This window comes from Rhinolophus sinicus, linkage group LG04 (assembly GCF_036562045.2).
Source record: "Rhinolophus sinicus isolate RSC01 linkage group LG04, ASM3656204v1, whole genome shotgun sequence".
Taxonomy (NCBI): domain Eukaryota; kingdom Metazoa; phylum Chordata; class Mammalia; order Chiroptera; family Rhinolophidae; genus Rhinolophus; species Rhinolophus sinicus.
This window is the reverse complement of record NC_133754.1, coordinates 129611584-129637091: the sequence shown is the minus strand read 5'-3', so window position 1 is coordinate 129637091 and position 25508 is coordinate 129611584. Positions and strand designations below refer to the sequence as shown.

General features: G+C 33.7%; 1 protein-coding gene across 6 annotated transcripts in view; it reads right to left on the bottom strand.

Annotated features, from left to right (window-relative positions):
* Window positions 1-456: 456 nt before the first annotated feature.
* ZDHHC21 (zDHHC palmitoyltransferase 21) overlaps window positions 457-25508 on the bottom strand; it is a 69570-nt gene continuing 44518 nt past the window's right edge. For all 6 annotated transcript variants that reach the window (XM_019739179.2, XM_074330377.1, XM_074330375.1 and 3 more), the window contains 3 exons: window positions 19237-19353; window positions 9207-9250; window positions 457-8660 (listed from right to left, as the gene is read on the bottom strand). In XM_019739179.2, the coding sequence (XP_019594738.1) occupies window positions 8528-8660; window positions 9207-9250; window positions 19237-19353 (294 nt within the window). In that variant the 3' untranslated portion in view covers window positions 457-8527. The remainder of the gene's footprint in view (window positions 8661-9206; window positions 9251-19236; window positions 19354-25508) is intronic.

Below are 25508 nucleotides of genomic sequence, written 5' to 3'. Positions count from 1 at the left end.
CCCAGAAACTCTTAGAATGTAACTCTATAAAAGCAAATGCTTTAAGCAATTCAATATCTGTAGATCTAAAATAATACCTAGATGTATATTCAAACTCTACACATGTTAAGTAAATTATTCCTTAAAGAAAAATATTTCCATAAAAGTGTCTGGCACAATAAATGCTAAATAAATTGCGTGACTTAATCCAGCCATCAGGGTCGTCTTTAAGACAATATGCCTAATTTGGAATAATGTGTTTGTCATTGTCAGTTTAAACCCTACTATGTATACCTGGTTCTTACTGAATATGTAACAGATTTTGAGATTATGGTAAAACAATATCCTAAGTCTACTAATTATGCATAATCATCCAAATAGTGTAAAACTAAAAAAAAAGTGGCCTATCACACATTTTTTAGTGTTAAAAATCTAGAATTTGGGTTGATTTTAATAACAAAGTAGTGGAGACAGTCCTATGTTTTTAAAAAATATTTATTTAAAAATAAGATTTCTAAAAATACAGTACATAATACATTTCAAGAGAAAACTCCACAATTTAAATTAAAAATAATCAGCAAAGAAATATAGAAATATTACATGAATAAAACTAAATCACTAAAATAAATTTAAAAAAAATATTTTTCTTAAGGTAGATACATGGTTTGTTTTCCGTTTTAAGAACCAGTGTAGACTCTTCATTTAAACAAGTACATATATCTCAGACACATGACTTGCACCTGCAATTTTCCTCACTCTTGTCAACCTAGCCTCTTATCTCTCAGCTACTATTTTCCTTATTATTGTTAGCACTAGAAATGTTATTGAAGATTTTCTTTAAATGCTCTTGGGGAACAGACAAGATAAAATAAGCAGTGCAGCAAAATAGCACTCAAGAGGTAAACATATGCACTGAATGAAAAAATGCCTCACCAATTTAAAAATAGGATCGTTATATGGCACTCGGAACATACCATTAATAAATAATAAAAGTTCTTTATTTTAGGGATATAATATTAGACACAATTTGAGGTTGACGCAAAATTTTAGGAACCTTAAAATATCACAGATTTTGCCTATTCATTAAGCTTGCTAGTCAGACGTTTTCAAAAGACTAATTCCAGGGACACAAAGCTCACACAAGCACCATAAATCTGTGCTCAGTCCTCCCAACAACCTATCCTGCTCCTTCTTGGACTCGCGACTCACTTGTCTGAGTATCTCTGATTCTGGTAGAAATTTTCCCTATCATATCGTTTAGTTGCTTTATTCTACCTATGCTAAAGTAGAATTTTTTTTTTCAATATTCATCTCTGGAGGACAGTGGATAGTGATGAACTCTCTACTACCCAATAATTTGAACAAATACCCACATTCAGCCACATTATTTTAAATAATACAAAATACAATAAACAAGCCGAATAACTCAGAACTGATACTGTGGCAACGAGATCTAGGAACGAAATTGTTGATAACTAGACAGACACATAAGGTTGCTTCTTCCCATTTTGCTTTCAAATTTTGCTTTTACCTCTAATGGCATGTATATTTGTACTTCTACATATCATTCAAATTGTCCTAAGTCACGTCTCATATAAGTTTCAGATTTCTTTTTTTCCATTCAGAATCCACTGCAAAACCATACACTGTATCTACATTCAATGAGAGAATTTTTGATTAAAAATAATGCAAAACATTCTCAAATGTGATTGTCTATTTTTCCAATACATACACACTGTTATCTTGCCAGAATTTTTAACCATTTCAGCCACAGTTTTAAGGACACTAAATTATTGTTTTGAATATTTGTGAGAAAACATAGGGAACCAGAATAGTATACATAGCAGTATTACATTTGGACAGTTACAAGTACTTCTAAAAGGTGTTTTCTCCCATTTTGTGTAAAATGAATCACTAAGTAGAACTAGTTTTTAAAACAACTCTTACTCTAACTTTTTATGTAAAGTGAGTAACAAATACAGACTTTTTTTTTGTAAAGTTCAATTTTCTATTACAGTTTTGTTTAAATCAGGTACATTTGCATTTCCTCTTGGGAAATGTTTACATATATATATATACATATGTGTGTATATATATGTGTATATATATATATATATATATACACACACATATACATATGTGTGTATATATATGTATATATATACATACATATGTATATATGTATGTATATTTTTAAGTGTTCTTTAATTTTATCCTTATCTGCAAAATAGACAAATGCCGATACCATTTTTTAATGCCACTAAAGATTATATACACGCACATACACACAAATGCAGAATTCTTCATTTGTAATCAGATAGGGCCCTTACCTTTTCTTTTTAGCATTTTGTTTCAGCACTCATTAAAAGGGCCCAATAAGCTATACAGTTCATTTACAGAAATAAAAGTAGACTTCTTATTATTTCTCATGTATTCCTGCAGAAATAAAGCAAAACCAAAATATCTTGTGAAAAATGCTTCAATTATCTTTTGTAACTTCAACTTATTAAACTACCTTTTAAAGTAGCCACTCTATATCAAAATACAAAATGAAAAAAACATACTAATCCACCTAACTCAAAAAAAAGTTCAAATGAGAGACATTTAAAAACCAATTAAATTGAGGCAGCAGTGTGCAAAAACTAAGATTTGTTCATCAAAATGGTTCTTAGTTAACATTAAATGCTACTTCATAAATGCAAGGATGTGAGAAGAAAACTCTCAGTCAACCAAAAACTCTTTGGTACAAGAAATTAACATGTCACTCAATGCTAAAGTGAGTAGCACCGGGATGTCTTAGTTGTAAAGGTTGTAAAAAAAAAAAAGCAAAACACTGACTTCAGGCACTAGTAGGTTAAAATGTCCCCAATGCACACTGGCAAGAACGTGGAGCTTGCAATATGCAGACAACCCTTCCCTGTAGTGAACAGCCTACGTAGTTAAACCCTGTATTTAGTCAAACAGGCAAGCCAGGCCACAAAAAGAAACACACCTGTTTTGTTGCCTTGTGTTCACATCATTGTTTATATATAAAGCTATCACTACCAAAAAGATCAGAGTGTTGAACAACTGTGGCAAGCACTACATTACGTGTTACAGGTATTCACAATACTAACAGATACGGAGACCTGCAGGGTATCAAGGACTCCAAAATACCCCAAATTTCAAAGTGAAAATCACCCTTTATATACAAATTGTTGGTTTTTACCCTGGTGACAAAATTTACTAGAATACTTAGTATCTTTTCTTTGCAATAAGAAACTTGTGAAAAAGGTCCCAGTTATTTCAAGCAAACTTTGGGCAATCTACTAATTTCTCCTCAGCATTAAATAGCTGCACCTTTTAGTTTATTCTTAACGCTTTATGTTAGCACACACTACTCGATTATATTTAAAACAATTTCTCAAAGGCATCTGACCAGCTGAAGAAAATCAGCAATATAACTTCCTTAGATAAAATAGCTCAAACTAAATGCTTCCATGCATTAAACAACTCTTCCAGTAAAATGGTATCAATGAGATAAGGCTAAAATGACTGCAGCACGGGGGGTTCTGATGTCACAGACACTGAATCCAGTCTCCCCTGTTGCAGAGATGCTGATTATCCATGCTCAGTCTAGCCTTCTCTCCATAGTAAGTTCCTCTATTGTCTTTCTCCAATTTTGGCTACTTACTACTCATTTGTACTCTGTGTCCTCTACGGTGGACTAGGGGACAAGGACATAATAGTGAAAAAGTATGTAATGATAGTGGAAAATACTGGCACTACCAATGACTTAAGATTTTTAAATACCATTGCTTCGGTTTCAAATTAGCACTAGCAGGCAGTATTACAACATCTGAAAAACAGACAAAAATACAGAAAATTTTGTTGTTAAAAATTGCACAATGATAATGAATGGAGATGTCTGAGGAAACAGTCACTTTCCTGAAGTGAAACCATCATCATCCCAAAGGCAGCAGAAACGCTAAATACGGATACACAGAATCACAACATGGGTTCAAAATACTTAAAGCAAGTAGGGTCTATTACTTTCTTACATTCTACTGTAGAATATTCTAAAATTCAATCGAGAATGGCTAAATTCAGAGCATAATGAAATTTGTGATTTACAGATAAATTTAGAGGATGAATCTTAGAACAGATGGTAACAAATGTGGACATTGAATAATACACTCACTCATTGGTTAATTATGTGGTTAATAATACTAGCAAGTAGAACATACTAAAGGTACATGACTCACTAACTACCTTTGCCAATACTCATGTTTTTGAGAGCAATAGTAGTAGAATTGGGTATAAAAATCTAATATTTATCTCTGTTAATAAATTACTTAACATTTGTTAAGTATACAAACTTTACCAAAGAAGTTCTAGATATAGCTACATATATGAGAGGTCATGTCAAAAGCTTATTTAATGAAGCAGCAATAGTTTAGTACATTTGAGCTAGGTGATGTATTCCTCCATGAAGCCTAAGGGAAGTAGAGACTAGAGACAAATCCAGGGTGAGACTCGCAGCTTTGTTCCTATTAATGCCATTGTAAACCAGGGCTGGACACATTGTGATTTTATAGCAATACATATTAGCACACCTGAACAGCCCTGTGACCTATCACACAGAAAACTATGTGGCCATAATCTAAATTATTTCACACTTCCTGATGGGGAGTAATGTCCTAACTTAAGTCTTCATGATTAGCATTCAGAATTAATATACCTTTTTGGGTGGAACATACATTCAACTAATTAGTTGTACGGAAGTGACTTGAAAAAGCCTGATGAAGAATAGTTATAATTAGCCACTATCCTTAGAGAAAAATATCTCTAGACATTAGCAAAAATTCACTGATGTTCATTCTGATGGAAGTTTTAACTTCGTTGTTAATACTGAACTTTATGTATTCATATGTTTACGCTCTCTACTTCTATTACTTTAAAAGTAAACTATGCCTTCTTCTGTTAAAAGAGATTAACGTATTAACTAAAAACTCAAATACAGCTATCTGTGATGTTAACCACAAACATTTTTAATACCACTCTTAAGCAAAATAGTATTTTTCTTATAATAGGACATCAGTTAACTTAGTATTTTTAAAATGTAAGTCTTGGTTACAAAGTACCAAAAGTTCTTTAACTGAATGCCTCCAGTTTGGGGGCTAGTGAACTCAGTCAATATTTGCTGACAATCTGGAGCCCATAAAGATTGTTTTAAGGAAAAGAACAACACCAAATATAATTGTTAAAGAGGTGTAACTTAAAATATCTAGGTAAAATTCTTGCACTTCCAGAAGCCCAATTAATGACTTTGCTGATATAAAACATCCTTTAAAACACATTTTGCTTAAAACGAAATGGAATGTTTATAAGGAACTACTTCATCCAACATATAGATTACATCAGTTACTTTATGGTTCATAATCATTTTCTAATGTTCAACATCATTAGTTATTTTCATAATATCCAGAATACATAATAAATCGGTTACTAAAGAAAGCTACAGCTATATAACTCTGAGTAGGAAAGTTAAAAAATGAAAAGTATAAAAAGAATTATTAATCGCTTATTTTAATGCAATAGAATCAATAAAAAAAAATTCCAAAAACATTAAAAAAACAATTTTTTTTTATATTCAGTAAAACACATTAGGTGCTTGCTGTTGTAACTGCAATGGATTTCGGTGTTCTGTAATAAATTGGTCATTTTAAAGTAATGGCTTTTCTAATTCTTAATTTGCCCAAATAAGGTTTAAAATAAAATAAAATTCATGAAATGGTTTACATTTGTTTATCCTGATCTGATGTAAATTTGTAATTGATAGTAAAAAATCCCCAATAATATACATAATTGAAGCAAACTGGTCATCATTTTGTATGAATTAGATGTGACATAAACAGGAACACATTCATTTTCACAAAATATTACATTTTTGTACATACACTCCCCCTAAGTTTGTACCTCTGAAATGCTCAGAACTCGGCTATACAATTTACTCGTGGGGCAGTAAATCTCTAGAGCCAGCAAATTACATCAATTAGCCAAAAGAGGGCGCAGAAAGAACACTAGAGTTTATACACTCCCTAGGAAACTGCCAGTTAGTTTTTCTCAAGTTGTCTTAACAAGAATTAACAAAATCCATAGTTAGGCGTGCTATTAGGTTGGTGCAAAAGTAATTGCGGTTTTTACAATTATTTTTAACCTTTTAAACCGCAATTACTTTTGCACCAACCTACTATTTGGTAATACTGAAAGCTACACCTGAAGTATATAGATATACTTTAATATAGATTCTTATATAAATATATTGACATGTTTCATTTCTGCCATTCAAACAAAATAAATATATGCCTTGCCTAGGAAATTAGTTTGTAGTCCAGTACCAAAGGAATCAGGTACAGCGGGATCAGGACCAGGGAGGGAGTACAGAAATGAGGGAAAGAGAATGCGCCCTAGAAGTGGTAAATCTAAGAAAAACAAAAAGCCTTAGACTGGGAAAGGGACCACCTCTGGTTCTCATTACTGAGGCAGAAGTTGGCACTGAGTACCTCCCAGCTGCCTTTCAAGGTAACTACTGCTACTATACGAAGCAAAACTAGGTCCATAGAGCTCATTAGTGGATCCTCACTTCATTTTGTTGTTTTCAAGGTCCTCGTTTGAAAGGAATGTATACAGCTGGGCATTCGACTGATGTCTATTTGCATTATCGATATATTACTTCCTTATAACAGTTGTGTCACCAGGCCAAATTTACTCCAAATGTTAGCTTGCACAAAACCCAACCCATGTGCCTGACATGAACATACTAACTTAGTGGTTCATTAAGCTCCACAAACATACGTCTCACATTGAATTGACGCTGCATCTTATCAGCACCAATACATCTTTTCATTTACCACTTCTAAATTTTCAAATAATAAAGCATTTTAATCAAAACATGAAAGACATGGTATTTATATCTCTGAGAACAGCTTATTCTATTATTTTAGAAGATATTTACAATTCCTGAAAGAACTAACTACAGTTGGCTGACAGTGGTAACCTTCTGTTTCATGATTTCTCAGGTATGATTCCCTACTATCAAAACCAATGAAAAGGAAACTATAGATATGTTCCAAGAACAGTAGACCCCCTTCAATCTTCTCTTCAAGGGAAAGACTTGGAGTACATAAAAATTTTTTAAAGATATATGGATTTTGCAGTATTCTAATGGAAAAAAATTTTAAAGCTGAATTTTTTTCAAAGCATGCTAAATGTCTTTTTACACAAATGTTCTATGCTTTCCAAAAGCCCACCACTGTTAGCAATTTAAATTTGTAGAAGACTAATGATAAATATAGATCATTAAATTTTCTTATTTTAAGATCATTTCCTAACATTAGGTACTAAAAAAGGTCTCTCAATCCAAATTATAGTTGACCAATTAAAATTTAATTTCAATTTGGGTGAAATAACAAAACTTATTTACTTGCTTTTACTGGTAATTTCCCATAGATAAAATTTCAGTATAAGTTGGCCAATATTTATTATATATAAACTATCAATGTTTAATTTTAGATCTACTGGTAAGTAAATAAAAGTTAAAAGTACATATATTCTTTTCAAAAGCACAATATTCTTCTTTATACTGTACATGACATATTATCTAGTCATACTAGCATTTTAAAAACATACACATTCTCGTATAACTGCACTAGAAAAGGTATTTATGGAATTATTGCAAATTCGCTGTTCTTTTTTTCTCATCAAAATCTGAGGGTAAAATAGAAATACATGCCCACTTAGTCTAAATTTTCTCCTTGGAGCAAATATGTTAACAACAACCAATAATTACAACAGTACAGGGTAAAGAAATGGGAAAGTTAACATGGAAAAAAAATAATCTTTCCTTTAAAATAAGGTAGGTAGTTGGTGCTTTATTTTAGTGGCGTTTTTATTTTGTTTTTGGTGAAGAAAACAAAACGTTAAAAAGCTACTTCTAAGAAAACACTGCCCTTTTTTTGTTTTTGTTTTTTTGTTGTTGTTCAATCCTATGCTGCATATAAAAAAAAATCCTGCAGCACATACAAAAGGAAATATTAACGTATTTTAAATTGTATTTGAAAAAGAAAATTTGCATATAACCTGCAAAATGTTTTGCAAAACCTGAAGAATTAAGATTTGGTTAGTACTGCTTCAGAGTGAAAAATTTAAATAAACATCTGAAATTTCCCATAAATTAAAATCAGTACCATTGTCACTACTCAAAGAAATTATGTACAATTATTTTATCCCAATCAATGCCTTTTGAGTTTAATAACAAAAGCGTTTACAGAAATCCCTGTGGAAAGCTAATTTGAAAGTAAACATGCTTTAAAACTTAAATATAGATCTTGTATTAGTCCCACAACAGGATCAAGATCACTATTAAAATTAAGCCTGGGGCACATTATGATGCCTAAGATTGGTGGGTGGATTTTAATTGACTTGAAGACTGTCATCCCTCTATTATCAGAAAACCTGTAACGCATTTCCAGCATGGAGGACCCATCTGTGCCCACCATCCATCTGTTTAGACGTGATTGGCAAAGTGGTAGGGAACTCGCAGTGGTTGCCTCTGCCTGAAAGGGATAAACCACAGGATCTTCCAACGAGTGCCAAAAACTTCTGAGAAGGTCTGCTGCCATGGCTTTCGGGGCCTCGATCTACAGAAGACAGCATTATTAGTGAAAGACAGCACTCCCATGGTGCACTTCAGTCAGCTAAAACAATACAGGTTGGCTGGGGATCCATTACTGGACTCTGATGAATTGTGTCCCAGCATCACAAATACAGCTTTTCTTTCATTATGGCATGCAGCTGAGTTTTAACTCTGGATAGCAGATATTGTATCTGTGTCGTCAATCAACCGAGGGTAACTTTTGAAGCAGAGGAGAATCTCAGGATTAACAAAATGTGTGTCAACAACACAGTAGCAAATCTCTTTTGATGTACTTTCAGGACAAATAATTTAACTTACTTTAGTTAGACAAGGAACAAGAATGATCGCTACTTATTTTGTTTGAAAACTATCATGTCTAGAAGACCCCGACTGTAAGACTGGGTTCTGCCTGTCTGGCTCTGGCTCTGGACAAGGCACCAGGAAAAAGCCATCACTATATTATTTTTCCACTACATATGCACATTTTTCAAATGTGGCCGGTTGTTTCCATTTTTAGTAAGAACACTACAGACATCACTTTTATACTTACATTTCTTCACAACAGTTTGACATCTTTTCAATAGATGTTGTATCCTATTAAAAATTTAAAAAAAAGTTATACTCAGATGTAACAAAGTTATCAAGGCTTTATTCTGTATTAATTTTACAATGTTTTTAATCATATTCAGAGAATATTCTGAAGATTGAAACCGTTTACATATGTGTCCTAAGAATTCTAAACTATCTACATACATTGCTGAAGTTCCCGTGAAAATAACAGACTCAACATTACATTGCATAAAAAAAAATTCAATTATAAAACCTCGCAAAAAATGTAGGAGTTTCATTTCATTAAAATATAATCTTTTATATACTTTCTTCCTTGATAATTCTTTTAAAAATCTAGTATCTATTTTTAATTCAACTGTCAGTGAACATGCATTAAAAAACAAATACCAAAATGACAAAATAAAGACACTAATGAACACAAAACTGCCAAGAGCCAAAGAACACTACTGGTTTTGGATTTCTGTAAACAAATGCAAATTCAGCAAGGCAATCTATGCATTTGCCATACTACAACATCTAGTACTCTGAAAAGTAAAGTGAACTGATTAGTGTTCTTTGGCTAAAAACTATTTCCTTCTTTTCAATACAATAATCAGTCTCTTGATAATAATACAATTTATGTGTTTTTTATAAGGTTCTAACAAATATATAAGAAAAACAATTCAATAAACAAAAGGTAGTTTCTAGACATTCTGATTTAATTCATGTTAACAGAAGATCTATCACTAGATTGAGAAACTGTGATAATATATAAATAATCAAATTACATAAACTTATTTTAGATATATATTTAAATTTTAAATATACTTTAAAGTAGTACAAAAGAAAAGATATTCTTTTAAATATACTAAAAAGTTAGAGAAGTTTTTCTCCTCTTATCCTTTCCTAGCTTGCTCATATATGGCAGGTGGGCTGTACTGTTATTTAGCAGTAATATTTATGCAAATATTTGTGGCTTCAACTCCAATCCCAAGAACTTTGGTTGTAGAACTTCCCTCCAATGACACTAATTAAAAGAACCTTTACTTTAAAAGCCTCTTTATATAAGTTACATGAATAGCTCATAATATTAAATTCTTATACATGAGCAAAGTTGAGTAACTACAGTAGCCCACATATGGGAAAACAAATTTTTTTTTTTTCAATTTTCAGATGACTAGTCCCCAGTAATAGAGTTTCATTTCCAAATTACCCAAGAATTTGGGAGAAGTTTATAGATTAGCTACGTATTCTATATAAACTAGCTTTCCTATCATGCTTTGAAATTCATAGTATCCAATGACAATTGCATTTATAATTAACCTTTCTTGATTCTGTTGCATAATTTCCTCAAAATAATGTTTTACTCTGTGAAAACACAATCTGTAAATACATGACAACATTGATTAGGGACTTAGAGGAAAGCTGACCGCCTGGTTTCACATCTGTATAGAAAGTGAATGAAATAATTTTAGTGATGTCTTAGAACTGGTGAGTGGCAGGTTGTTTCAAAACAATTAAGATAGACTGTGCAAACATACAAAGGGAAAAGACAGAACAGAAGTCAGGAAGTGCTATTAGCAAAGGTATATATAAATGGCCTAACGTTGCAGTTGTGAATATAATACTTAAAAACTAGAAACTATTATAGGATACAGAAGCAATTGCAAGGTCAACCTACTTTAACTAGCTAATATTACAGGAAATTTTTACTATGCAGAAATTTACAACTTGATTACAACTTTGAGGAAGTTATTTGTGGCAATAAAAGAATGAATTTTGAAAACTTCAGATTTAAACTTCCTAAGGGGAAAACTTTTATTTTCAAGTGCTTTTGACATCTTTCTAAATCTGGTTCAAGAAAAAAGTAGAATACTACGTATTAAGCAATCATAAACAGATGGTTATTCTATCAGAGGGTGTGATGTTTACCATGATTTAATGAACACGATTTGTGAGGGTAGCCAAAAATAGCTATTTTTTCCCCTCTAGAAATGGCAAATGCTTATCTCTCTGAAACTCTGCTATCCAAATATTATTATGATGCAAGAAAAAAGTACAATTTGTATTTGAACACCCAAATAGATCACGAAGTTTTTGCACTGGCCATTATATGTCATACTCAGAGCAACACAAGTTATCATGCTATCATATTCATAAGCACAACGGAAACAACAAAACTAGAAGAAGAAACAGGTTACTACTGGCTGGAATACTGAAACTAAGTTATTTCCAAGTGCCTAGTTAGATTTAATATACTTTTTGTTTTGTTTCATAAAGCATGGAAATGTGGGATATTTTTGAAAAAAACAAAATAAAAATAATTAAAGTAGATTTTTGGGCAGATAGCTCCATTCAATATAAAAAATTCAATACCTTCATCACAAAATGACCAATAAGATAGCTGCTATCTTTAAGGAATATAAATATAATTTATAAAATCTTTGTTATATACAAAATTCAGCTATCCAGAAAAATTCGTTCTCCAAAGGATGATAAGAAAGAAGTTTTCATTTTATGTTGTCTACAATTAGGGTACCTTACCTCAAGAGAAATATTTGTCTTGACTATGGTCTAACGATCAAAATATCTAAGATGTTCTTCAGTATGCATAACTAAGAGATGTATGAAAATGCTGTCCTATTTTAAAAACTGAAAGTTCATTTTCTAAAAAAAAGAATAAACTAGAAAAAGCACTTACAGAAATATAGGCCTTACTTATTTTATCAACCAATACTTTACTTCGGATGGTTAATTTTACCCTTAGAAATGATCTTTCAAATTCAGTCTAAGAAAATATGTTTGATTATAAAATAAAGCTGTATCCTAACTTATAAGATTATATCTAAAATGGAAAAAAAAAGTTCCTAGATGAAAAAGAGCGGGAATATTTATTGCCAACTATAAAAATTGGGAGGCGTGAGGTGCAAATAGCAAGAATTTATCACCAGACCTTTCCTGGTTAACAGGCCTGAGAATCTAGTCCTCTTGGAACAGGCAGCTTGGTGATATAATCTACCCAACTAACTCATTCTGCTTTGAGTTCATTCTCACCAACCTATACTTTCTCATAAATGCTGTTACAGGGAGAAAGAGTGTGAAGACTCCTTTGGCACAGCTGACATCACACACAAGGGGATAAACAGTCAATCTGGTTGATATGACTTCTATGGCTACACTTTTTAAGTCTGGAAGTAAGAGCCATTGTCTTTGAGTCTGAGTAACTCTGGAAAGATTTTCAAAATGGCGTTTTTGATCTGCCAAACTGAAGACCCAAGTAAGGACATTCTATCAGAAGGACACCTTGAAGACATTCGGTCTAAAATCAGAGATAACCAGCACTCTTTATTCTTCTTAGAGGTCTTGTCAATATTTTTAACTCTGTTGCACATACCTCATTCAGTGATTCTGATTAATTTGGAGTTAAAAAAAAAAAAAACTATTCAGGAAAGTTGTTCACAACTAGAGATTATGTACCTGTTTATTTATTACTATTTTCTACTAACTCTAAGATAGACTTTTGCTGGACTTCCTAGCACCTCTGATCAACCTACGGAGAGCAGCTCATTTACCTTCATCCCTTCCATAGCATCGAGCAGCCAGCATATATTGCTCAAGGTGGGTACTCACTATATGTTTGCAGCACTAAATTTTTTTTTCTGCAGTCCAAAGAGAAAAAAGTTCCTGTTAACATGAGCTCTTTCTCCTCCTTTGAAGCCAGAACTCACTTTACTCCTCATTTGAAATAATGGTTCTTTAAGCATCCATCTCCAACACCGGACCAGCTATATCTTTTATTTGAGATCTGACATACAATTTAATCAATCATGGAACCAAAGTGAGAGGGAAGGAGATCTTATATTTCAGTCACTGAAAATCTCTTTCCAAAATCATTCCCATACTTCTCTTTAGCAAGCCACTTTCTGGCTATATAAAACCTTAAGAAAGTTACTAAAACTCTGGATCTCAATTTTCAAATAATAATAATACTTACTTCATAGGTTTTTGCAAGAATGAAGTGAATTAATGTGTCAGAGCCCTTAATTACTCCTCAATAAATGGCAGTCCTCGTTTTTATTGATATTGCCTACTAAACACTTTCTGAGAGGGCTTGGAGATATAATCTCTCAATTACATCAGAACTGAACTATAAAAAAAATTACATTTAAACAAAAAAGTGGTTTTTATAATAAAAGATAAAATGACCAGGGCTCTGGGAAACTACACAAATAAAATCCAGTTTCCACAAGGGGCTTATAATCTAGCTGGAAAACCAAGTAGTACGTACATAAACCATGACTCATTTACTCATTTATCCATCTATCAAAAATTTACTAAGTACCTATTATGACACAGTCCTTAGCATCAGGGAACTTACAGTCTAGTGAAAGCAGCCAAGAAATAACTATACAGGAATATACAGAGGATGATTATCCAGTGACATATTCTATAAATAAGCCTTACACAAAATATTTGAAACAGCTGAAAAATTATGTTTATAATCAACACTCAAGGTCAACTACTCTTACCTTTTTAAAACAAGATTCTACTTTCAGTGAGAGTTTTGGTTATCAGTATAAGCAAAATGAGCTAATGTACCCCTTTAGCTGGAGTATAGGGAGTAACTAATATATGGATAGAATGTGACAGAAAGAAACTATGAATCATTGTGGAAAAAGATCTACAAGTTAACTATAAATGTAAGATTCACTGTTTTCTCCAATCCTATAATGTTTTAAAGTCAGATTAAAAATTGATGTGGATTCAGAATATGAAATAAAATGAATGTCTAGGGAAAATTAGAAGGGAAAACTCGTAAATGCTTAGCTTCCACACCAAAAAAAAAAAGCATCTATTTAATCACTCAAGCAATTAGTAATGCTTTAAGAAATTAAAATACACTGTCCCCGTGCACTATTACAAAAATAGATTTAAATTGTTTTTAATTACTTTTAATCTTATCAGAAATACTTCTAATACTTATAATGGGCAAAGAGATGAGACAATATACATTTTCCCACAGGAATATGCTTATGCTAAAGAGTGATCCAATTACACACATAATAATTTTGATGATAGCAGGCATTTTTTAAAAGAATGCTTTTATATTACTAGGCAATGTAACTTAGTATGTATTTAAACGAATTCCTTGGCGAGGGGGAATCTAGTTTCTATAAATTCTCTATTGTATCCAAAATTCAAAGAAATATTATAGCCAATATTAGTATAAGGCATTACAAGCATATAAGAAGTGACATTTTAAATTTTAATGAGTTTTCTAGGTTTTTAAAAGCTACTGAGAGATATTTCATTTAATATTATAATTTGAAATACTGTAGAAATACATTTTGTTTTAGTAAACAAATATATAATTCAGAACAGAAAACAAAACGCTGTACAGAATTCCCTTTATAGAAATATAAGTGAGCTATGTTCAGCATAATTAGCAATGAATTCCATATTTGCGATGCTGATTTGAAGTTGAGTAAACGAAACATAATTTGTACAGAGATTGTACTGAATGCTGCTAATTCACCACACTGATTCAGTGGGATATTTGGCAAAATTTAATTATAAGGATTAATAATCTCGGGACTACATTTCTGGGTATATATTAAAAGGCAGGTATGTCCACTAATTGACATTTTGAATAGAAGATACTTTCACTGTATAAGATTACCAAGTTAAAATTAAGTCACTGCTACATTTGTAATTCTTTCTGTATTTATTAGGTAACCAGGAGCCCATATTTATAGGGGTTGAAGGGGGGGTGGGTCATTTTCCCTTTTAATTTGAAAACCTCTGCTTTAAGCTACCTTTAGTAATTCAAGGAGAGTCCAACAATAGTACCTGTGAGACCAAATGCAAAAGCTCAATTTCTTCTTTGAGAATTTAAAGCCTTTTATAAAACTGCAAGTAAATACATCTTCCCGACCTTACCCTCAACCTCACCACAACTGAGAAAAGCACTAAGCTCCAGAGACACCATCAAAAGCTTAAGCTATTACATAAACTCCATGGTGCCCAGAAAACAAAAATGCTTGTGTACAAAATTTAGACAGACTGTCAGAGCAGTGTCATGATGTACAATAGCTCACTGTCAGAGCCTCACCAGAAGGCGCTGTCCCAGCTGGTACAGAGCTTCTTGATTAACTTTCTCCAAGCCCAGTGACTGAAAACAGGGCTATCACAATCACCCAGCACTATTAGTACCGGTGGTTGTCAGAATGGACATTATCCTTGGCTGTGTGTGAACTACTGCTCAGGAAAAATTCAGACATCTTTTACTACTAACAACATCACTGTCCATTTCATTCAGAGACAGAATAAAAGGCTAAACAGTCTAAGTAAGGAATCATTAGAATACTCTGTTCCCTAAATTAAGAACATTTTAAAGCCAATTACTTTGAACACTTTAACTTCAATATTAATTTTAGTAAAAATACAAACATTTATTAAATCCTGTTTAAAATTAAATCTAAAAATAATCAAAGGTAATCCTTGAAAATTGGGTTTAAGATTAGTTTGTTCCACAGAAACACGCGGTTGTGTTGATTTTTAACCTTGGAAATGACATTAGAAATCCATTATTTTTAAATTTAAGTAATTTCTAATTATTTTCTCTGGGTCAGATAATCTACTCTTGCTAGCTCTAAAATGGTATCAGTTTATCATTATTCTGATTATCCTGTTATTTCTACTATCAATAAGAAGATGGCACTTTTCCTCTTACACAGGAGAGAAATTATTTATTTATTCCAAATAACAAATAATGGGGAAAACTGCTGAAAATTGATATGCTGCTTCCTCAAAATCTCAATCTAAACTTTAAAAAAGCTAGCATTTGTTGCTTATATGTTGTTTAATGGGCCTATATTCAAACTATGTAATTACATAGTTTATATAATGAAATGATATTCCTACCAGTGCTTTCCCAAAATGCTTCTTGGTCTCTCTTTCTTTCTATTAATACTTCCATTCTTCTTTGAATGTTTCACATTCTTTGAATGTATCTGTATAATTTCTACAGACATCAGACCTGTCTGGTACAGACTATTCTGAGAGGGTAACATATGTATACAGAAAGAGGTGATACTTTTGGAGAGAGCACTATTTAACAAGTGTGGTTTCTCCGCAGTTTTAGAAATTGCACATCAGACCCAATCTCCCTCTCTTAAAACAATGAAATGTTGTTCAATATTACAGCAAAAGAGAAAATTGTGCAATTTGAAAATATTAACAGGTTGGCAGTATGGAATACAGTCAGCACATAACCTGATATTATACAGTAGCCCCCTTATTCAAATGGTATACGTTCCAAGACCCCCAGTGGATGCCTAAAACTTCAGATATTACCGAACTCTATATACTTGTGTACTATGTTTTTTCCAATATATACATACACACATACATACACTTTACAGCTTCTCTTTGGCATAACCAAATTGCCACCATCACTACACTTGAATTTTGGGACCATTATTAAATAAGGGTTACTTGAACACAAGCACTGCAATACCATGACAGTAGATCTAATATAATCAGAGATGGCTACTGACTAACAGGTGGGTACAGTATAGAGAGCGAATACGCTGGACAAAGGGATGATTCACGTCCCAGATGGGACTGAACAGAGTAGAAGGATGAGAAATTTCATCACGCTACTCAGGATGGCGCTCAATTTAAAACTTAAGAATTGTTTTAAAAACCAACAAATATGATAAATAACTTTATGTCTAACTCAGTAGTGAACACTAAAATTTTAAAGTAGAGATTTTTAAAAGATCTTGAAGCCTCTGCTGCTAAACCAGACTCTCTGAAGCTACCAGAGCTGCTAGATGAGAAGGAAATTGTCACCCTCAGGTATAACCCCTGATGGCCCTCATAAGCAACTTGTACTCTTAGCAGCAACGCTCCCAAATGTCATTTCTAGTCATTAATCAGAAGAAATTGGGGAAATATGAGAAATCCCATTCCAAGGGATATAAATATATACTAATGATTTTGGTAAATTCAAAAATGGAAATTCAAAAAACACAAGTACAATCTGGCAATTTTGACATGACTTATGAACAAACTAGAAAGTAATTACAAATTACTTTGATTAAATCACTACTTTACAATCACTTTATAATGAATCTCTAACTTTCATTACTGTCAGTTTATTTTTCATTTTTTATTTTTTTGAAATTTCTGACAGTCTGTTTATTTCACATCTACCTGTCCGGTTTTTTTATGTGTGTGTGGGGTTTTTTTTTAACTTTTATTTCCTTAAGTGTGTTTTTCCAGGACCCATCAGTTGCAAGTCAAGTAGTTGTTTCAATCTAGTTGTGGAGAGCACAGCTCACAGTGGCCCACGCGGGGATTGAACCAGCAACCCTGTTGTTAAAAGCACCACGCTCTAACCAACTGAGCCAACCAGCCACCCAACTGTCAGTTTATTATTACATCTATCCTAGTGTGTGTGCACTCAAAAACTCATTATGGTTTTGGTTTCCATTTTTGTGATGAATAATGATGTTGAACATCTTTTCATGTATTTATTGTCCATTTGTATATCTTCTTTGAAGAAATGGCCATTCAGATCCTTTGTCCATGTTTTAATTAGGTCATCTTTTTATTGAGTTAGGAGCTCTTCATAGATTCTAGATCCAAGTCCCTTATCAGATATATGATTTGCAAATATCATCTCCCATTCTGTGAGCTGTCTTTTCACTTTCTTGATAGTGTCGTCTGAATCACAAAAGTTTATAATTTTGATTAGGTCCAATTTATCAATTTTATCTTTAGTTATTGGCACTTTTGGTGTCATATCTAAGATACTACTGCCTATGTTTAATTCTATGTTTTCTTCTAAGAGTTTTATAATTTTAGATCTTACATTTAGGTCTATGATCCATTTTGAGTTAATATATGTACATGGTGTGAGGTAAGGGTCCAATTTCATTCTTTTACATGTGGATATCTAGTTGTCCCAGCAGAATTTGTTGAAAAGACTTTTCTTTCCCCCATTGTATAGTCTTGGCACCCTCGTTGAAAATAATTGACCACAGATACATGTGTATATTTCTGGACTCTCAATTCCATTTCATTTAATAGTATGTCTATCCTTATGCCAGTACCACACTTTCTTGAATAATATTGCTTTATAGTAAGTTTTGATACATATTTTCTTACTACACATTTCTTTCACTGAATATATTCTGGTAAATACTTAAGTTTTCATACATAATGCATATGTTATATATAATAATGAAGACCTTTTTAAACATACATGATTACTTACATAGACGTGAATAAATAGTTGCTACAAATTTGTAGTGGTTGGTCAAAAGAGCTGTGTATTTTAAATTTTGAAAGACATTGACAATCTGCCCTTTAAAAAGGTTACCCAAAGTTATACCCCCACCAATAATTTATGAGAAAGTCTGTTCACCGTACATCTTCTGCAATGCAATGTATTATCAAACTTTTAAATCCTTACTCAATATGATTTTTTCTCACTTTTTGATCTTTTCTGTTGTGCTAAATCTCATTAACTAATAAGTACATGCAAAAAAAAAAAAAATACCCAAAAGATTTAATTACTAATAAAATGTTTCTACTAGCAACTCCATTTCTTGGAATTGACCTGATATAATAGCTTAAAAAGGAAAAGGAGATGTTCAAAGTACTATTTTCTGTAAGAGAAAGTAACTACATACTAGATCCTGATCAACAGCAAAACGGTTAGTTAAATTATGGTAGATTCACTAACAGAGTACATCCAACTATTAAAAGCTATAAACATGAAGTCTATAGCTATATAAAAATACTTCGTTAATGTTTAAAAGCAGGATAAAAATTGTATGTACATTCTGTACACTGATTATAACTAGTTTAAAATTATACAGGCATAGAGAAATGGGAATATAAGTGACAATGAGTAACTTTCTCTTTTAATTTCTAAACTTTCATAACATTTTAGAATTAAGTTTATAACTAGGGAATATGTTGATAAATACATTGCTTTACATTAAAAATATACTTACTGTGATGATGCCAATGAGCTGAGTATAAAAAAGTCCAGTTATTCCAACTAACATAGTAATGCCCATAAAGGCAGCTAGTCTCATTATGGCCAACTCATGTCTAACAACAAAGAGGTCCTGTAAGAAGAAAAAGAAAGTTTTTTATAGTTGCAATAATGATCAAGAATTGAGCCATAACATTTCTCTTTGTCTTAAAAGAAATACTCTGCCTTTGTTTTGAGTTTATTTCATTCAATCAATATATAAATATTTTAAAATTTTGAAAAAGAATTTTTAATTCATAGCAACAAGGTGAAAAATAAGATTTCACTACTCCATTGTGCCCCCCCAAAAAAACCCCTGAATCCTAAGGTTCCAAATCAGCCATGTTCATTTACTATTTGTAGCAAAAATACTCCAGAAAACAAAAAACAAAAGAAATTGTGTAGAATCTTTCATTCCACAAAAGGAAATTTTATTTTGGCACTGCTAAAAGGCTTGAATTCACAAGCCTGATTCATAATAGTAAAGTCCAAGAGACCTAGAGATTACAAAACTTAAGTCAAAGTGAGGGAGGAAAGCGAATAATAGGATTAAGCCCTTTTATTCATCCATCCACCCTCTCACCCAACCACCACTGCCAAGCACTACACTATACAGTAGAAACATAACAATGATAAAGGTATGGTCCACGCCCTCAAGTATTGCAGTTTATTTAGAGAGAAAACCCAACTCTGCACAACTCCGCAACCATGTGATTTATGCCGTAACAGGGACGTATGCAAGGAAGACTGCAGAAATATAAAGGAACGCCTAGATGGGAAGGAGAAATGGCAATGCTGTGAGGGAAAGCTGATTTTCTGGTTCAGGGCATAAAAATGAGGGTCTTAAAAGAAACTGTGGTGGAAGGACAGGAAAACAAGGGGAAGCATTTTGTTTACCCTCATTGTTACCAACCAGACAGACCACAGGAGTGCGAGTGAAAGAACAAAGACTACTCCTGGACACCTATTACTGCAAAACTTTGGTATAAAATTCCAGAGTGGATAAATACAACAAATGAATGGGAAGGACCCCACACATAACCACCCAAACTCTTTTTTAATACTGATTCAGGTTAAGGCTTAAAGATATCCTGGTAGCCATACCCAAAATAGGGAGGTGATTGAACAGAACTCCCTTGCTTGACACAAAAGAACTCACGCTTTTCTGTGTATCATCACAGTGATCACCCACCAGACTCAAGCAAACATCAGACTCCACACCTAAATCGCTCCATTCATTAGCCGAGGAGAAATTAAAATTCACCAAAACACTTAAGGTGTTAGGTGGCAGTCAAGTATTAAGCAGTCATGTCAAAACTTCAGTAAAAATAGCCTAATGCAGAATCCTTACAACACATGTAAAGATGAAAAGATGGAGCTATGAATAATAGAAACAATTAGGTATAGTAAGTTCTGCTACAATACTGCTTGAAAACACAAATTTGTTCTAACAACATTGATACATTAAGCAATAATTTGAGCACAAGCATACTGTTTTCGCTTATACATGATTTATCTGTGAGAAGCCCTAAACACAAAAACCTGCAGGGAGCTAAATCAAGCCACATAGGATCACACCAAACACACTCACAACTTCAATCATCTACCCGCTACCTCAATTTATCTTGTGTGTTCTGAGCCATACTCATCTATCTACCTCTGGTATTACAACTTCCCTCCTTCCATCACTTCACAGTAACTCACACACCACAACCCGTCTCATGCCCACTTCCCCAAGGCAACTTCAGGTTTCTTTTACGGTACAGTGTCATGTTCATTACAGTATTTATGTATTTCTTAACTATTTAGCATGTGTAAAACTGTGCTGCTATTTTTATGAGGTTCCTACCCTTTTAAGTGTCACTAAATTTTTGAGTGTTGTGCCTCCATTTTCCCATCAGTCTGTGGTTTTCACTGCGTGATTTTGCATAGTGGGGTGAGTTTTAGAAATGCACATATTGTGTTATAGTAGAGCTCACTGTAATAAAAATACAATACATGACCAAATAAAATGCATCCTCTTTTCACCTAGTGAAAAGACTTAAACAAATTTTTTTTGCAACCAGAATTTATAAATGTAAGGATGAGATGAAACTAAAAGAGCTAGTGATATTACATTTATTCACTTGGTTATGTTTACATTTAAGAGTATTTGTAAAAAATACACTGTAACTTAGAAATTATTTTTTATCACTCTTATACTTTAAAAAAAGTTGTATTCCAAGTTTACACATACATAGCCATAGTTTGAGTTATTTCACACAGTACTCCAGAGTGCAGCATCTTTACTTCTTTTTTTTTTAGACATAGCACTTTTTAAATCCAAAAATTGGCTTGGGAAATTTTATTCAAAATCACAGAAACCCATTTGCTATTCAAGATCTTGACTACACAATCAGCGCTGGGGTTGAATTGTGTCTCCCCAAACTCCCCCAGAGAATGTGACTGTATTTGGAGATATGGCCTTTAAAGAGATGACTAATTTAAAATGAGGCCCTTAGGCATGCCCCGTACCTCTTGGTAAGCAGCCGCAACCCTGGCACTAGTGGCAGCCAGCCGCAGTTGGCAGCTTAGCTTTTCCCAGGCACCTTCAAGCCCAGCACAAGTGGCAACCGTCCACAGATCACTTTGTAGCTCATACCAAGTGGCCTTGGGCAGGGCACAGGCATCGGCTGACCTTGGCCTGCAACACAGCCCTTCCCAAGAGGCCCCAGAAACAACACACATGGTGGTCAGCTTCAAACCACACCAGAGCACCCAACCACCTCCACAAACGACAAACCCAAAAAGCAGACTGGGCAGGCACCAGAGCCCTACTAAAGCAAATCCCGCTCCATAGGGTCAGCCCCTGTACAATAGCTCCTCTACTGTAGTCCATCCTCACAGTCAATTAGCCTGAGGGTCAATCCCTCTCACTGGTGTACAAACAGCAAACAAGGCTCAAATACACACGACCCACACAAGGGACACACCTGGAATACCTGGCTCAGGTGACCAGAGAGATTGCCACTGAGCCCCATAGGACACCTACTACATAAGGCCACTCTACCAGCACCAGGAGACATAGCACCTCTACCTACTACATAGAAATAAACACAGGGAAGCTGCAAAAATAGGGAGACAAAGAAACATGTACCAAGTGAAAGAACAGAACAAAGCTCCAGAAAAAGAACTAAACAAGCTAGAGAGAAGCAATCTACCAGATACAGAGTTCAAAACACTGGTAATAAGGATGCCCAATGATCTCAGGGAGAACTTCAACAAAGAGGAAACATAAAAATGGAGATAGAAAACATAAAACACAAACAGAAGAAAAAAAGAATACAATAACTGAAATGTATACTTTAGAGGGAATCAACAGTAGATCAGATGAAAAGCAGAGGAACAAATCAGTGATTTGGAAGATTAGGTAGCAGAAAACACCCCATCAGAACAGCAAAAAAGAAAAAAAAATGAGGACAGTTTAACGGGCTTGTGGGACAACATCAATCATACCAATATGTGCATTATAGGGGTACCGGAAGAAGAAGAGAGAGAGCAAGGGATTGAAAACCCATCTGAAGAAATAATGACAGAAAACATCCCTAACCTGGAGAAGGAAATAGACATACAAGCCCAGGAAATGCATAAAGTCCCAAATAAGACTAATCTAAAGAGGCCCACACCAAGACACATCATAATTAAACGTCAAAGGTTAAAGACAGAAAGAATCTTAAAAGCAGCCAGAGAAAAGCAGTTACCTACAAAGAGGCTCACATAAGACCCTCAGCTGATTTCTCAACAGAAGATTTGCAAGCCAGAAGGGACTGGCATGAAATATTCAAAGTGATGAAAAGTAAGGACCTACAACTAAGATTACTCTCCCCAGCAAAGCTGTCATTTAGAATCAAGGGACAAAGAGCTTCCCAGACAAGAAAAAGCTAAAGGAGTTCATAAACACCAAACCAGTATTACAAGAAATGTTAAAGGGACTTCTTTAAGAAGAAGAAAAAAAGATCAAAACTATGAATAATAACATGGCAATAATTACATATCTATCAACAATTACTTTCTATGTAAATGGATTAAGTGCTCCAATCAAAAGACATAGGGTGGGATGTGAATACAGTATGGGGAACATAATCAATAATATTGCAAAGATTACATAGGGTGCCAGATGGGCACTGGACTTATCAGGGGGATCACTTCATAGACTGGGTAAGTGTCTGACCACTGTGCTGCACACCCGAAGCTGCAGTAGATTAATACTGAATGTCAACTACAATTAAATGTGTGTATACATATATATGTATATATATGCATTTTAAGTAGAGTACTGATATGTTGTAATTATGAGATTAAAATACTAAGATAATCAAAAGCTCAAGAGGGGTGCTCTGAACTTCTAAAAGATTTTGTAAATGTCATTAAAATTTTTACTGTATTTTAATTACATCATAGGAAGACTTATCATTTGTATGTTTCAGTTTACATCTAACTTTTCAATCTTTTGACATACATAAAATAAAAAAAATAAAAAAACAAACAAACAAAAGGCCATAATAAGAGACAAAGAAGGACCCAGTAATCCCACTTCTGGGTGTTTATCCAAAGAAACCCAAAACACCACTGCAATGGGACATGTGCATCCATATGCCCACTGCAGCATTCTTCACAGTAGCAAAGATATCGATGCAACCTGGATGTCCGTCAATGGATGAATGGATAAAGAACATATATACAATGGAGCATTACTCAGCCAGAAAAAAGAATGAAATCTTGCCATCTGCAACAACATGGATGGACCTAGAGGGTATTGTGCTAGGGGAGTAAGTCAGACAGAGAAGACAAATGTCATACGAGTTCACTTATATGTAGAATGTAAAGAACAGGATAAATGGACAATCAAAACAGAAACAAACTCATAGATACAGAAAACATTTTGATGGTTGCTGAATGGGGAGGAGGTTTGAGGAGATGGGTGAAGCAGGGAGGGGTCAAGAGGGTCAAATTGCTTGTTTCAAAACAGTCATGGGGATGTAGAGCATAGCATGAGGAATATAGTCATTAACATTTTGGTAACTATGTATGGTGTCAAATGGGTACTGGATTTACTGGGGTGATCACTTCATAAGTTATATAAATGTCTAATCACTGTGTTGTAAACCTGAAACTAATATAATATTGGATGTCAACTGTAATTGAAAAACAAAAAAATATTAAAAATAAAATAAAATGAGACCCTTAGGGTCAGCACTAATGCAATCTGACTGGTATCCTTATTAAGAATAGGAAATTTAGAAACAGGAAAGACATCAGGGACACTCAAGCACAGAGGAAAGACTGTGAGCACAGAGCGACAAGGTCATCTACAAGCCAAGGAAAGGCCTCAGGAGAAAACAAACCTGCCTGACATCTTCATCTTGGACTTCTAGCCTCCAGAACTGTGAGAAAATGGATTTCTGTTGTTGAAGTCTCCCAGTCTCTGATATTTTCTTATGCACCCCTAGCAAGCTAATATAATAGCTGTATTTCTTTGTTTTCATTTCTTCCCACTTTTGGTTAAACAATGTGCTTATATACAGATAAATGCATAAAATACAAGTTTAGAGAAAAGTGGCACCATTCTCTCAAGAAGGAGAACATTTGAAACCATGCAGAGGCTTTCCTCTGTGCATTCCTTCCCTATCGCATTCGCTTCCACATCCCTATGCAAGGTAAAGGTTACGACTCATTGCTCATGTATTTTGGATACTACTGTTTCATTTGCATATTGCAAATATCTTCTCCTATTCTGAGTGTACCTTTACATTGCTTTCATGGTATCTTTTGATAACCCTAAGTTGTTAATTTTAATGTAGTCCAATTTATCAATCTTTTCCTTTGGTGCTTTTTATTTCCTATTTAAGAAATCTTTCCTAATCCTAAGGTAGTAATGGCATTCTCCTATATTATCTTCTAAAGCCTTTAAAAGCCTTTGGCATTTAGGTCACCAATCCATATGAAATTGGTGTTTACTCTGTTGAGTACAGTGAAAGATAGGGGTCTGAATTTACTTTTACTGTATGGATAACCCATTGTTCCAGGGTGGATTATTTAAAAAGCAGTCGTTTCCTCAGTGATCAGAGGTCAAGTGTCCATACATGCATGAATCTGATGTGGGCTCTCTTCTGTTCTCTCGGTTCGTTTATCACTGTACCAATGACACATGTCTTAGTTACTACGGCTTTGTAATAATTCTCCATACCTAGCAGGCCAAGTCATCCCTTC